The sequence below is a fragment of the Lissotriton vulgaris genome, chromosome 3_2, assembly GCF_964263255.1.
Source record: "Lissotriton vulgaris chromosome 3_2, aLisVul1.2, whole genome shotgun sequence".
NCBI classification, from domain to species: Eukaryota; Metazoa; Chordata; class Amphibia; order Caudata; family Salamandridae; genus Lissotriton; species Lissotriton vulgaris.
Genome location: NC_141690.1, coordinates 176,474,611 through 176,491,611, shown reverse-complemented (window position 1 = coordinate 176,491,611; position 17,001 = coordinate 176,474,611). Strand labels below are relative to the sequence as shown.

At 41.2% G+C, this 17,001-nt stretch overlaps 1 protein-coding gene across 1 annotated transcript in view; it reads left to right on the top strand.

Annotated features, from left to right (window-relative positions):
- DOK7 (docking protein 7) overlaps window positions 1–16,346 on the top strand; it is a 549,432-nt gene extending 533,086 nt beyond the window's left edge. Inside the window, exons 9-10 of the mRNA XM_086964146.1 lie at window positions 7,518–7,670; window positions 10,736–16,346. Of these exons, the coding sequence (XP_086820272.1) occupies window positions 7,518–7,670; window positions 10,736–10,872 (290 nt within the window). The 3' untranslated portion in view covers window positions 10,873–16,346. The remainder of the gene's footprint in view (window positions 1–7,517; window positions 7,671–10,735) is intronic.
- The last annotated feature ends 655 nt before the right edge of the window (window positions 16,347–17,001 follow it).

Genomic DNA, 17,001 nt, shown 5'->3' with positions numbered 1-17,001 from the left:
ATATGTGAGTCATTATGAAAGTGGGTGCCATCAGCGTGTGCTCGAACATGGCCTTTGGGGAAGACAGCTCCTAAAGTATTGAGATCATGGACGAGATTCTCGCATGATAGGGGAAGCCTGGGGTTGTCGCTCAAGGGCAGTAACGATGAATAAAGAATGCCACCCCCCAGAGCACAGTGCAGTTTCTGCCATGCCCAACAGGTGGTGGATAGCATTTGGACATCAGTAGGGTCCATGGGTATGCCGTTTCAGCAAAATAGCCAAAAACGGGAAGTCTCCATGCTGATTGCTCTCCGCTTAAGGTAAGGGATTCAGGTGTCTGGTTGATACCAGTAATGCATAGTGGCATTGAGCAGCCAGGTAATGATGCTGGAGATCCCATACTCCAAATCTGCTGTGCTCATAAGGAAGGGTTAATGTGTCCCATCTAATACGAAGTTTGTGCTGGCCAACACAAGACATAGTAAGAGAATGTGAAGGGTGAGGAAAAAGTGTTGCGTCAGTGGTATGGGAATATTGAGGAGCAAGTATAAAAACAAAGGGAGGATGACCAGTTTGATTGTGACCCCTCGGCCGGCCATGGACAGTGGAAGTGTAATCCAGCATTCCACCTGTGTTGAAAGTTTGTCAAGGGAGGGACCATGATTGAGGCAAAGGATCTGGTGTTTGTCCCTGTGAAGTTGTATGCCCAAGTATTTGGTGGAGTATGGGGTCATTGTTAGTGGATATTCTAGGTAGGCATGCTAAGTGCAATTGGTTAACAGGAAAAGTTCAGACTTAACCCAGTTAATGTGTAACTCAGAGAAACCCCAAAGTGCATCATTTCACGGATTTACGGTCACTGATTATCAGAGGGGTGGTGCACAAACAATAAAATGTTGTCTGCATGCAGGGATAGTAGGAGAGCGCCATGCGTAAGTTGTAGACCACGATTGATATGTTTTTCTTGAAGATGATGGACTAGCGGGTCCATCGCAATGATGTAAAGGAGAGGGGAAAGGGGCAGTCCTGTCTCGTCCCTCTGGTACAGGGAACAGAGCAGTAAGTAAGCCGTTCACTCTCAGTCAAGCCAGTGGGTCCACATAGAGGAGCATCACTAGAGAGATTAAACTACAGGGAGACCTAGTTTGATTAGTCTCACCCTCAAGAAGGGCCTCTCCAGGGAGTCAAACGCCTTCTCAGCTTTCAACAAAGCCACTGTTGCAAAGGTCTGCAGGAAGATCCTATTTAAGACTGCAACTATAGTCTACACATTAAAGGAGGTGGAAATGTGGGGGACAAACCCAGACTGGACAGGGGAACTAATCTACTCCATCAGCAGGGCCAGCTTAGTGGCGAGAACTTTGGCAAAAATCTTATTGTCAAGATTGAGTAGAGAAGGGGGGGGGGGGTAGAAGGTGCCCAACTGGGGTCTTTACAGTGTTTCAGAAGTAGTGTGAGCACCGCTTCACGTAATTTAGGCTGTAGACTTCCTGCGTCAAGTGACTTCGAGTACATAGCAATGAGGTTTGGGGCTAGCTGATGTTTATAGGCTTTATAGAATGTGCCTGTAAGGCCATCCAGTCCCAGGGCCATGGACCCATCAAGTAAATCTATTGCTTGTATAACGTCTTCACAGGCAATAGGCTCACTCAAAAATTTCTATATCAGTCCTTCACCCACACCATTGTAACCTCCGCCAGGTAATTTGCCGTCTCCAATTTGGTGTGTGAAGAGCAGGAGGTGTACAATTGTTCATAATAGCGGTTGAATTAATCCATTATGCCCTCTTTATCTGAGACTCTGTGCCCAGTAGGGGAGTTTATCCTTGTGATGTAACCACTAATGGGGTTGGGTTGGAGCAGGTGCGCCAGGGTGTAACCAGGGTGTTCCCCCTCACCCTATCATCTAGCAGTGGTATGTTTCCCCATATACACTATCTCCCAAGTTGAGAAACTCGGACAGTAAAACTGAACACCGATGTAGCTGGGCGAAGGCACTGCTTTGGGTATCTTCCTGATCTAGATTGTGAAGTTCAGACCCAACTCAACTCAATTGGGAACGTATATCTCTGAGGATTCCAGCATGCTTGGAAATGCAGACACCAGAAATTTGTGCCTCATTGAGCAGCCTGAGTGGAAACTTGTGCCATAATTAGGGGCAAAATACTCAGTGATGGAATCATGCAGTTCTGTGTGAAACACCAGGTCATGAAGAGCCTTGCCAGCGAATCTCCAACTGCGCTCCAGCCCACCACCATAGGGTACCCTCAGTTCAAGTCAAACCGGACAATGGTCCGATAAAGTGAAAGGCAAACAGCTCACAGCCGATGTCCTTAGGGACGCATTGGCAGATAGGAACCAATAATCGAGTCTCGTCCACACACCATGTGGTGTGGAGTAGAAGGTATAGTCTGAGGAGAGTGGATGACGCACGTGCCAAATGTCAGTGAGAGCATAGGATTCTGCGATGTTCTGGAAAACTTCCAGGACATGTGGCTTACTGGGCTGAGCACTGGTCGAATCACCTAAGGGGTTTTGCACCATGTTGAAATCCCCACCGATGATAATAAGATCTGCCTCTATCCGACCCATATGCGTGTATAAGTCATGGTAAAATTCAGGTGCATCAGTGTTTGGGACATAAATATTCATCAGCAAGGTCGCATGACCGCCACTATCCTAATACGATATAACGGCCGTTGGAGTCAATGATGCTACCAGTATGGGAAAAGGGAATTCTTTTATGTAGGAAGATACATATTCCCTGGCAAATGAGCTGTAACGGGAGAAAAAATCCCAGAGGGGGGACGTGAGTCTCCTGAAGGAAAGCAAGATTAACCCCATGGCAGGATAGATATGAAATGACCTGCTTCCCTTTTTCTGGATTGTTAAGGCCACAAATGTTCCAGGTGAGGAGAGTGATGGCAATGCAGAACAAACAATACGAGAATATAAAAACTCCAGATCCCCTTCCCCTACCCGCACCAGATGATGAAACATCCAGCAAATCCCAATAACAAAAACATAAAGTTAAACATCCCGTTAGGGAATAGCGTGGTATACACCGCTGGGAGCAGGCATTGCCTCAGTCGGCATAGTCCGCAAAGCAAGAAGGAGCATCTGAAATGTAAATGGTAGGATCACACATAAAAATTAACCATTGAGAACATATCGATGCAAAGTCACAGCTCTGGTTACAGTCAGATACAGGGTTGGCATCTAGGTATGGTTCCCCCAGGAGGGCAACAGCGGCAGAAGAAATACCGCTGGCAATGACTGTTTCAGGGTAGGGATGATTGTGCCGCGGTAGTAGGGGAGTGAGAGCGTTCCAGAGTACTGCACCGAGAAGAGGGTTTGTTCGCAGCATAGTGCTTACAGAAGTTATTCACATCCGCTGGAGTATTGAAAATACATGACTTCTCATTGATTTCAACTAATAGCCTGGCAGGATAAAGCATGGAGTATTTGAGGCCTAGCTTACGTAGGGAGTTCTTGACATCTACATTTGTTGCGCGTTCCACAACAAATGTAAACATGAAGCTTTTATGGCCAAAGAGATCTGTAAGTAACTGTTCAACAAAGATATCGGGGCTCCTCTTGTTTGTGGATTCCGCAATGCCCAATATGCGAATATTGTTCCGACTCAATCTGTCTTCTAAATCTTTGTTTTCAATTGCCACGGTCTTGAGGATATGCTCCAGCTTTTCCAGGTGCTTCACCACTGTCCCCGCACCATCCTCCAGCCCAGAGTTCTGCTCCTCTGCACTGCCAAGCCTGGTATTTTGGCGATCTAGGCGTACAACCATGCGGTCTATGCGGCTGATGAGGGCATCAAAACGTGCATCAATAGAGCGAAAGACAGCTCATAGTTCAGCCATTATGGCCTCTGTGCCGCTTGCGGAGTCGCAGCTTGCTTCTCTGTCTCGAGGCTCATCTGTGGCTGAGTAAGAGCCTTTGTTTTTCATGGGCTTAGCTTGTTCGAATGGTATCTTGCATTGTATCTTGCGTTGTTTTGGGTCCGCAAGACCCATCATGTAGATCTGGCAGAGAACAAGGAAGAGAGATAAATAGGGGATGCCGAATGGGGTGAGGTGAGGCAGCACCAGCTACCACCACCACAGCAGGAGACCAGCGCAGCAGCAGGAGATCGCCGGGTGCAGCCCAGGAATGTTCAGGTGCACAGAGCGGTAAGATAGGAGAAGCCTAGTATAGTACAAGATCACCAATGCATCAGAGGCTTAACAACACCTCACTGTGGCTGGGATTCACATCTAGGGAGCAGCGAAATAAGGGCCAAATCTCTCAGCCACACCCCACCCCTCAAGATTCAATCTTCTATTGTTGCTCCAAATGGGTTACTGCCAGGGAGATGGCACTTTGTTGTGTTCACTACAACAAACCATATTTTGTCAGCCGCACTTTTTCAATTCTTAAGGATGCATATTTCTGCATGTGTGGGTAACTGAATATGGTGCTTTTGGATATATATGTGTTTATGCTTAGTAATAGAGACCCCTGATAAAGGGCCACATGACAGTATTGAATACCAGAGAACATAGTGATGGAAGTTAAACAAAAATATGAATGAAATTCAACTCATACAAAGACAGAAATAATTAATAAATAGCAGATTTTCTGGAATAAAGAAATAGGAATTTTTGTTCAACAGTGCCTGAAGTTCATTTATGAAAATACTGAAGTAAAAGCCCATAAATATGAGGTTTTTATGGTGACGTGGATCAGTGAGGTTTTTGTTTTGTTTTTTTCTTTCTGTTTGGTATTGTGTAATGTGTTGTGTTTATGGTTTTAATTGACTAATTAACAATATCAATACAATATGGTTTCAGGAGTGAAGTGCAACTGGGGCAGGCAAGTAATTATCCACTACCAGCATGTTGTTTACAGTATCAAATAGGTGTAATACAGGAGACATTGCACACACCTGGTCAGCACAGAGGACTCGTTCGAAAGTATAGCATACACATTCACAGGCTCCTTCTAAGTGATGGGGACAAATATTATAGTAAGTGGTGGAGCTTGGTGCATTGTGGGTCTGAGGAGCATGTCCATAAGTTACTTGTGATCAGATTATATGCAGCATTGACACTGGTAGAGTGGGTTTTTAACTGTCCAGTACAGTGGTGAGTATGGGCTCTCAGAAAGTCACAAAGTACATGAGAAACTGTAACTCAAATTGCGTAGAGGAATTGCAGTGACTTTTATCAAACTTGGGCATCACAAAAATCATAACAAAGTACTTTGTGTTAATTTTATTTCTTGTTTCCCTTCTCCAGACAAAGGATAAACATTTTCTTTTCCTGTTGCTCAACATGCGTGTCTTTCTCCAGGATTTATTTTAAAACTTGCAACAGATTCATGTTTAGAAATAATGGGGCATATTTATAAAGAAGTGACGGAGTGTGGCGTTCAACTTCTTGGCTTAACTACGCGCTCTGCTAGATCTGAAAAGCAAGGCTGCACTGTGTTTACAAAAATATGTTGCAGTCCTGCGTTTCCCACTGCACTGGTGCTAAATTTAGCTGCCTAGCGCTAACACAGTCACCCTTGAATCATAGTGCAAGGATGCCTGTGTTGTGGGAAATTGTTGTATTTGTGCAGGAGGGTTCCCCTTCCTGCACATAAACAATCTTAAATGACGATTTGTAATTTCTATGTGTGCTGCTTTGTGCAGCACACAGAAGTTGCAACTCATTGTTTTTAAAATTATTGTTTATGTGCCGTAAGGGACACGTTCCTGCACATAAACAATCATGGGTGGCGTCTTGCTGTTTTTATGTGTGCTGCACAATACAGTACATATAAAAACAGCAAAAACGAGGCAAAATAAGGCATTTCTCCTCGATGCGCCCTGTTAAGGCCAGGTTTTCCCTGGTCCTAATTCTCGCAATGCCCCAGATTTACGCCACTCCTGTAAATATGAGGCAGCGTCAACATCAATGGGTGTTGCAGTGGAACGCCCACCGTAACACCCATTGCCCACCCCTTTCACACTAACCATAGTGTGAAAGGGTGCCTTATTTACTAGGCAGTGTTAAGCCACATTAACTGCCTTGTAAATGAGACGAAGCCCGTGCCGCCACCACAACGTCAAAAAAAGATACGTTATGGTGGCGATAGTGGCTTGTAAATATGCCCCTATTTATTTCTGCTAGCTTTCGGCGCCCAGCAATGTAGGCTCTTTTTAATGGATATGCCTTTGTTTAGTTGTTCTTCGTTGTGGCAATAAAGAACTTCATTAATTATTTACTTTATTTTATGAGGTCTTCAGAAAGAAAGTGTGTGTTTTAATATAATGGATATGCCAGTGTAGTACTGGACTGATGCCAATACAATAAATACTACTTAACAATTCCTCCACCTTTGGATCCTGTTTCAGGCTTAACTTAATGCTCAGAAATTAATAAAGGGAAATTAATATTTTATAAAGGGGGAAGCAGATTATCCAATTTCTGTTCCTTTACCAGGTACATAAATATTACATAGATCTGTGCTCGAAAGTACCACGAATAGCAGATTCTGTTATGTTCCATTAACTTGTGTGTTAAAATGTTCTGAACACACACAAAAAATATTTGATCATCACCATGGCTCCAAGATGTTACAAGCAACATTTAAATGGGTATTTTTTTCATGGTGTTATGATGAGAAGAGTAGAATAGGCTTTTTGTAAAAACACATCTGACAAGCAAGCAGCTCAGGTAAAATAGGCTGCATAGGCACTGGAAGTAAGGGTGCGGGGGAGGGGGGTAGCAAAATAACTGTGCTGGAGGTCTGAAGTGAACGAGTGACACTGATGTCTTAAAATGTTGACTTTTATCTTGTCACATTTGCTGTACATTCAAAGACATAGTTCAAAAGTCAGGCTGCTTCATTTCACAAATTGCTGCTTATTCTTTTAATATGGAAATTGGTGTGCTTTTTCTTTCTCTGACTGCTGTGAGAGGATTTTGTAAAATGATCTATGTGAAAATCTTACAGGTGTGAAAAGAAATTTGAATACCTATAAATTAACTGTACACATATTTCTAAATAAATCAGCACTTAAGAGTGCACATATGCAGTGCTTTATTGGACTTTATTAGTTAATACGCAAATTACAAATATAGGATTATACCAGATTTCCACATATTATCTTTTGTGTGCCATATAATTTTATCAGTAAAACTGAATGTCTTTGCAAATTTAGTAGCCATTTCAATGGAGGATGTGTTGTCTGTAAATAACTGTGCACTATCTCACCACGCTTTAGTAATATATTTGCGACAGTGTGTTCCACCTTGCATCACCAGCTACGTTCTTAAACCATTTCCGCGAATGGATGTGGTTCATTTGCTACACTTCTTTTCTGATGCTTGGATTTTCACAATCCCTATGAGTTCAGTGAAGTAACATTGATGGCAGCACCCCCGCCCCCTGAAAATTGTTCCAGCACCACTGCTCGTCTGTGGTGCCAAGTTGTAAACATTCAGTGCATCCGTATTCTTCTCGATAATCGTGTGCCTTGTACCCGTTCAGGAGGAGCAACGGGACATTCAGCAGAGCTGCCTGCATCAGATCGGCCACACAGTGAATCCTCAACATACGTCAACATACCCATCTCACCTACAGCTAAAAAACAGCTTCACTACATGGAATTAGAGCTTCAAGAACCCACAGTTGGAATACGAGGTAGAAGCGATGTGCCTAAATTTGATGTATTGTATCTCCTACGGTTGGATAGTAGCCCCCAGTGTTAAGTAGGTATTGTTTTAAAGTGAAGGTTTTGCCATTGAACCATTATAGGCACCTCATTCTGTGTCTTGCTTTTCTTGTTGGTGGGGTCTCTGGGTGGCATCTGGTAGTTGGAGCTATCTAGGTAGATGTTGGGTAGCACAGGTTTAAGACGGTGGTTTGGTGTTGGTGACGAGGAGGAATTATGTCATTGTCCACACACAGAGAGGGTGTTTGCCTAACAGAATAGCACCTCGCTCCCCCCCGTGCACCTTGGTGAGCCCAAAAGTGCCTTTAATGCATCCTCTGTAAAGCAGGCCTGTGTTTTCTAAACTCCCCTGAACCAGACAATGTTCTTATCCCTGCTCCTCCCTCTTGACATGTTTGAATGTCTTGCCACCAGTCAACGGTAGGACGGTATTTCCTTTACCTTTCTTAACTGTCCATTTGTGCATTACGCAGACTCCACAGAGCCAGCCATAAGGCAAGCATATGCTCACTGCACCTTCCCCAATAAAGCAGAAAGCTTTGTTCGAGAGCGTATACAGCAAGTATGTCATTGCACACACATTGTGAAAAATAGAGTATGAATGCACTCAGACACACTTCAATAACTTAGTTGCCTGCTAGTATGAGTCTTGTGAAGTGTAGGTGTATGCTGTGTGGTTTGTGTCCCCCATATATAGACACAGAAGTGTCAACAGACAAAACTACACGCTGAACTGCATTTCAAAGTAGGTGCATCTGAGTAGTACACAGAGGCAGCAAATATGGTACAGAATCAACGTTTGAAGACTATGTCTTGAGCACAAGTGTAGAATTCCTTTAACAGTTGTATAATTCGTGTATTTGTGGAACAGTATAAGCTCGGACACTCAGGGGCCCATTAGGATGGCCCGATCCGCCCGCCATCCGTACCGGAATGACCTCCTTCCATATTAGTATGGCTGGGGGTCCGCGGTGGACGGAAAGACCGCCCGCCGCTTTTCCGCCCCGGTCACCTTTCGACCGGGGCGGAAAAGGGTTTCTATGGTAGCGGTGTCTATCAGACACCGCCAGCCATATTAGGATGGCAGATTTTAGTTGCCTTTCCGTGGAGGCAATGCCGCCATGGAAAGGGCATGCGGAGTCTGCATTGGGGGCCCGATGCGGGCCCCCATGGACTCCGTGGGGTGGGGGTGCATATGAGGGGTCCCTATGGTACCCCCAGCAGTTCCATGCACAGCATGGCAGGCACCGCGCGGGGCCTGCCATGCTGTGCATGGAAGTGCACTGCATGCCTTTCTGCGATTGTGGCGGGCGGTGCTGAGTGTACCACTCACCACAATGGTAGGAATGTAGTGGCGGGCGCATCCTAATGCCAGGCAGGGGACGGTCCCAGGTACCGTGAGGATGGCGGGCAGGCAAAGTCCGCCCGCCATCCTAATGGGGGCCTTAGTATTTGGGAACCACTGACCATTCCAATTAAGCTATTGAGTATCTCCTATTGTTCTGATGTCCTGGCAGGCAGGAGGTGCTTACCATTTCCTACCAGATGGATGTTTTCTTGGAAGACTGAGAGGCAAAAGAGAGTTTGCATTGAAACAGACAATTTAATACTAAAGTTAAGTGGGTTTATTACACGTTAGTAATCAATCCAATAGTTGCAAAAATCAAGAACATGTTGTAAATGTAAAGAAATACGACCACCAAATTAAGCAGATTCTTTCTTGACACTTGAAACATAAAATAATGACAGTCAAAACAATACAGGCACCTAGAATATAGATTAGGGCGGCTCTCCAGTTACTCTTCTCCTTCCTCCTAAACATGGATGGATTTTAAAAGCATCTAATCTAGCTCTAAGTCAAAATAAGACTGGGTCAAAAGGAAAAAGGTCTCGGGGGAATTTAGAAATATAGGAAGGTGTCAGCATTGTGAAAACTCCAGTAGAAGTCGTGTAAACAGAGAAACAAGTGTTAGCATAACGCCACACTGATGCAAGAATAAAGGGAAGCAGAGAGGTCTGTACCTCCCAAAGTCCAATGGATTTCTCCTTCTCTAACACCTTACAGAAGACTACTGAGCACTAATTAAAGCCCACAGAAACTACCTCATTCCCACTGAAAGTGTTGCACTTCAAGTGCACAGTTGCATCTTTAACTTTTCTCATCCACACAAAACCTGTACATTCACACAACCTTGGGTGGTACTTCATTGCTGATATATGAGGAATAGCATGCTTCTTCTGTCTATTAGCTTTACACATCTCTGCCTATATTTACTTCTCAAGCCTCTCTATCACTAATACAAATTTCTCCTTTCTCTAACTAATGAAGCTGTGAAACAACACCTGCAGCAGAGAGAACATGGAAGGCACGCAGAAACATACATTTAAAAAATCAGGGCAAGTTGAATTAGCTTGGTTAAGCACTACATTTTACACTTTGGTTGCATGAATATATGTGCACAAACAACTTCAAAATAACAACAGCTATATAGATGTAATTAACACCTTAAGTGCTGCGCCTATTCCAACGGCCGACGGCACCACTACCTCGGGAGTGCTGCCGTCGGCCGTTGGACGTTCCAACTGCACCTGCGCAATGGAACGTTCAGCACTGGAGCTGGACGTTCCATAGCTGCTAAGGTGTTAAGTAAATGAATCATGAACAATGCACTATCAAATAAATGCAGTTGTAGCTTTATTGAATATTTTAACCTTCTTGGCATTTTTTTAAAGGGTGTCTATGTACAAACATTGCACTTTATAGTAGGACATGTAGGTTATGAGTGCCTGGTTCAAAAATGCCTATGAACTACCCACCAACAAAGTACATACTTGGCTTAAACATAATGCTTGTCAGCTGGCTATGTGCAGCATATGAGTAGTACACAGAGTGCATATTTTAGGCGCCATTCAGATTCAGCAGAACTAGCTCAGTGCTGAAGGTTGTAGATCATGTTTAGAACTTTACTTACCATGAATTTTATTGGCAACACTATGACTAAGTATGCTCATAACTCTACTCTTCTGTTTACAGGGGGTGGCTCCACCAGGTATGCACAGATTGATATTGCTGCGACTGAGACTGCACACAAAGTGGGAACCCAGCACGCTCAATTCCGCGAGGACAGACTCCAGGAACTTGAACAGAAAAAGAAGGGAGCACAACAGTAACATACCACACTGAAGCCAAGGACATTTATTTACACCAACATAGTTTGATGAAAACTCAAAGGAAAAACTCTTTCATTCATTAACTGGGCAGGAAACAGAGCCTGAGAAAGGACATCACTGTGTACCATGTTCATACAGGATCAAGCTCTTTCCAAACACCCCAAGCTGGGACACTGTCTTTGTGGTGCAATTTACTTTAATGCCCAATGGGCCAACATTTGCAACATGAAGCAGTATGAAGATACATTAGAGTGATATGTTGAGTACTTTTTTTCTATTTGTTTAATTTATCGATTTTTAAACTGAATGTAAAAGATTGTATTTATTTTAAGCACCAGGGCATTTGATTGAGTCTGTTTGTGCAGGTATATTCTTAAATACTCAGATTCCAAGGTCTTACAGTAGTAGGTAGATTAGTTTCATAATAGCCCTAAGAATACTGGCCTAGCCATACAGCTCTCTTTGCAACAAGGTTCAATGCATTCTAAGAATCTCGAGGTGTTGGGCATGGAGTTGTAAGAAAGACCGGGCCCTTAAGGGATTAGTAGAGTAATGATCCTTATACAAGCCACTTCACCTGCTGCTAAAATTCAATGAAAGTGTCCCTTGGCTTGGATCCTTTGTAGTCTATGCATGCAGGTGGGACTATAGATTCAAGTTACCGCCGGCAAAAATTCTGATGATTGTGCAGGGATTAACTAAAGATGCATGGAGGTATGCACTAAGTGCATGGCATTATCAAAGTCTATGTTGTAGTTGCTCTGATACCCTTTACACTCTTCAGATTGATTGGGTGGGCTCTCATTAATGTATAGTTTTATTTATTTTCAACTGCATCATGAGCTTCTATCCTGTCAACAGACTGATAGTTCGACATGCTGTGATAACAATCGTACTGTAATTATTTATCCCAAAATAATTTACGCAATCTTCTGTGCAAATTTTTAAAACAAGATTGGGATTTTCAAATTTAAAATGCAAGCATACACTGGCACACAGTTTTCATTAATATATGTTTTATAGCCAAACTCTGCTCTATATTTCTGTGCTAGCAGTCATTATTTTGCAAACAGCCTTTCATACAGACATGATAGTAGGAAGCTTAGTGATTACCCCGGAAGCATGTTTTATCTTAGTGAAATTTTCATGTAATAGTTTGGTTATGTCCTGGGACAGGTTTTGCTTTTTTCACCATTTGTAGTGGAGTTTTACAACTGTTCTATGGATACAAATCTGTCATGTTATTCTGTGTCACTAGTATCAAGAACATCCAATAATATTGATGAAAATTACAAAAAGGTTGATTGATCAAAGTAGGAGCTATTCATTCAAAATTCTGATGTGGTCATTAAACCTGCATAATTCTGTACATAGTCTGATTGAACACATGCGTACCAAGTACATAATTAGCCTAGTTATTTACAAAAGAGGGTAGTTTGTAATTGGAATCATTGTGTCACTAGAAACAAATATGTAATGCTGCTCCTGAACTTACTTTTGACCATCAAACAACGGTCTTAAATGGAAGTCTTATTCACTCATTCTGATATAGACATAATTAATTACAAAGACATGTAAAGAACAAGAAGCCTGACATCGAAAAGCTTTTGTGATCAATTTTATTGCAAATTTGATCTTAAACTGGATAAAATGATTGTCAAAGGTTAGTTGTACAAAATACACAACATAATTGTAAGACGTCAACCTACTGCTTTGACTTTAATTTGTCAAACTATATTTCAATTTGTTTTTTTTGCTCTTAAAAGCAGCCTGCCCTTAAAGCATATTAATTGTCATTTAAATTAAGTTGTTGATAAAAAACAATAGTTTGCAGTCCTTTAACAGTAAGAGCTAGATTTGAAAATACAGTTTATTTCAATATTAATGAAAAAGGCAATTGGATCACAAAAGTAGTGCATTAAACAACACTAACCTATATTATGAAATCCTTGTATTAAGACAACAAAGTCTAAGGGTCTGATTTAGATTTCGGCAGACGGGTTACTCTGTCACAACAGTGACAGAAATCCCGTCCGCCAAAATATAAATCCCAGAATATCTTATGGGGTTTATATTTCGGTGGACAAGATATTTGTCACCGTTGTGACGGAGTAACCCGTCCTCCGAAATCTAAATCAGACCCTAAATTATCTATCACGTTTTTATATAATGTAGTTAACACAAAGATAAGTAAGCATCTTTCAACTGACACCCGGAATGAACAGAAACAATAAATGCACGTTCTTATCCTGGTATTATTCTGTTTAGAGATGTCTAATGCATGGTGATTTTATCCAACGTGTATCATGAGCGCCTAAAGTTGAAATTTCATGACGTAGCGGATGTGGAAAGTTGTATGTCTTGAGGGTCTGCTGACATAGTAGATCATTCTATCCTTCTGAAAAGGCTCTTGAACGGAGTTGAAATATCAGTCGTACGCTTATAGCACTCACTTCTCCATCTATGTGGACTGCAATATAAGTAACTCCTGTCCAGTAAAAGCAAGGACAAGAGTAGAGGTAATCGGCCACAAGTTAATGCTTCCAGAACAGAAGTCATGCTACTTGGGTACAAAAACATCTGAACAATTGTCTATCATTCCATTCCCTGGCCCTTTTCAAATTCCTTAACCCTGTCTCTGCAAAGCTAATTCAAATTAAAGATAATATTATGAGTTTGGTAAGAGAATAACCTCTCTTGCATTTTGCATAGCATCACATTTGTGGGGAATCTTATTTTCAGATTAAATGATTCTGCAAAATAAGCAATAGTATAGCTCAGTTAAATGAGAGATGGCGAAGGTCTTATATCAATAGCAAATTTGATGGGCATATTGAAGCAGACTAAAGACTGGGTTGTGCAATATAAAAAAACTCCAGAATATATACTAGAACAGTTTGTCAGCCCACTTGGTGTAATATGTAAACTTTAGATTCAAAAGTGGGATTCTAATATTATAAGCACTTTTCAGGTGGAGCATCACTGATTTTAATTGGATGCACAGATCTGCTTCAAAATGATGCATGTAGTGAATTAGTATCTGTACAGTAGCTTCCCCTGCTGCCTCCAAATGAAAATAGACTACCACCCAGTGAGAACTGTCAGGATTCACTGGATGGAAGTCCAAGGACTAGGATCAAAGGAGACTTGCGAGTACAAGGGCACTTATATGGAACTTCCATTGTTCCTGCGGCTAGAGAAAGCACTTATCTTCACTTCAACAATGGTCCTAAACCTATTATACAAATGGCTTGGATTTTAGTTTTTTGTCCTCTAAGAATTTTCGTTTGGATGGAGTTGGGAGAACCTTAGGTATTGCAATAACCAAATATTATTTTTAATCTTTTTCTCCATTTCCCATCACTTAAGAAAACCAGTGAACAGTAAAACGACAAAAAATACACTGAGAATTAGAAGATAACTAAGCAGTTAACAAGGTAGGGGAATGGACACTGAGTTTAAACTAATTTGTGGACTGAACTGTAAACCAACCACACCCACACCTCTTAGCAGATATGGGGCTGCTTTTTCCATTTCAAAACCTCATGACTTTCATAAATTCCTACTGCAGAGGGCTTCATTGTTGGTTACTGTCTTCTGGTGCATGATGCAGAAGTAATTGCCAAATGTGACATGCTCATTGAACACCTCACAAATGCAATCATCCTAGGTGTATCCACGTAGAAAAGTTACATTAAAATGTATGATGAACTGCCATCAAAAGCAGAAATATGTTTAAATGTAAATGTAATTTACTCTATATATTTTCTAGCATTGGGAAATCTTTTAAAACACGTAACTTAGAAGGTGAATTTGTAGCTCTAGTATTTTGTATGATAAAATTCAAACTGTATTTCTACAAAATTGTATCATTCTGTTGCAGTTATTTTAAATATATTTGTTTGTTTTGTAGACATAATTCGGTGGGTGCTACTTATATAGTTTAGCTGATTTAAAATAACATTTTCTACAGAAAAAAAATCAATATTCCCTAATGATTTCAGAACTTGAAACAAAAATGCTACATTATAATATTTTACTTTTTATTTGATTATGATGTTTGATTTATGGTCTACTTAGCTTTCAGGTTTGCAGACTTCAATGTGTAAATTTTCGCAATGGAGATATCTGTGTAAGTAAGATGTGTTATTTTTTACAGACAGTAATGTTTGCTAACTATGAGTCGTGTAATAGTAAATTGGTTGGGTTGTTAAGTGTATTTGGCACTGCAAACATTTGAGGCACAAGAGCACATTTCGGCAAGGTGAGATAGAGAGACAAACGGCAGCTACATCTGCACTCATTTAAATGCTAAAATATAATATACTCCAAACCTATTTGTTCTCTGTAACACAGTTGCATTTACCAACCCCCAATAAAATGATGTTCATCAGTAATGCAATATATACAACTTTCAAGTTCCTAAAGTTTCTTCTCCTGCGTGTGTGGCACAGGTGTAATTTGCAATTACAAGAGACTGACTTGGCAATAACACAACACATACACAAGGTTGTGATAAACATTTCATTGTTGTAAAGCATTCCCTCCCATGATCACAACACCACTGGATTGCAAAGTCAGAGTAAGAGTATTGTACAGGTAGAGGTTGTAGTAGACTGTGCTCCGGAGAGGAAGGCATGTCTTTACAGCAAAAGAGTATTAAAACGGAGACAGCAGGATTTACACTAAAGAGATAACATTGATATAGAGCATATTGTTCAATGTGTTAAACTGATTTTGATTCGACCTGTACAATTGTGTTCTGGTTTATTTACCATGAATGGAGTTTAATCCGACTACATTGAAATGGTGGTTCAAGTTCAAAGCTCTAGGCAATGCACACCGAGTGGCCTGGAGCAAGTGTCCTATTTCTATCAAAAATGCCATTGCGCTGTCACCCATTAAAACTCTTAACTATGATAACAGTATCCATAAGATTAAAACTCATATGATTACTATTGACATGTTCCCTCTGCTCTAGAATGCTTTACCAGTGTGGTTCTTTTTCTTGGTAATACACCCTACATTTTGGAAGAGGTTGAAGGCTTTCCTTTCGCCCCAGACAGTATTAGAACCATCACAGGTCTTTCCAACTTCCTTGTCATTTATTGAAATGTCACCCCACTTCCACAAGATCACAAGAATGTAATGAGTGTGTTAATAGGTTTTGTAGTAGTAAGTAACCACGGTGTACATGCAAGATGTTGCATCATCACAGATGAGCTGTATTGAAGTTATAATCAAAGATAGCTTCTCAATTCAGCACACATTGTCTGAAAAAGTAATGGACGCACCTTCTGTTACGCCATGAAAATGCACACACAAAAATGTTGAGAAAATGATACAAACAGCAATCCCATGCAAAGGGTTTATGTTTTCACATACCGAAGTGGGTCTGCCAATATTCTTCCATGTGGGAGAGAATGTCAATGCAATCATTGAAAACATTATCATTGTAAACATTAAAGAATCTACTGAACAAAATTGGTCTCCAAATATTTTAGAAGCAAATTAGTTGGTTTTGCGGAACCAAATGCATGTTTGTATGTATGAATGTGGGCTCATTATAATCGAACCTTGCCAAAAAGCAGCAGAGCACTGTGCCAGGTCTACCTAAGATTTAGAAATTGAGTTAGTGCTAAAGATAGAAATGGCTAATAGGTCTTCTTCCTTTAGAGACACATCTCTGGAGGAGAGGAACAGTGACCCATGTTTCTTGCCACATATAGTACAACAGACTACAAGCAAGAGCCTTCCGATTGCCAAAGTCTAGGCAAGGCACAAGGACAACATTAAAGGTAGATTTGGTAGTGTATAGAATGTTCTTCACATTCACAACAAATTCCTAAGAAGCTCTGGTAATCTACAGAGCAAACACAGAATCACTGTAATTGCCTAGTGATATTTCTTAGTATTATTTTCAATATGAATGGCAGATTAAGCATTGTAATTGCCTAGTGACAGTTCTTAGTATTTTTTTTAATACGAATGACAGTTTAAGCTTCAGAAGTAGATTCTAACAAAGGATAGACTTCCTTCAGTACATTACCATTACTATTCCTTTAGTGCCATTCAGCTCAACACTGACTAATCAATAAGGCACTCAGTTGAAGGAAACATTATGAGAAG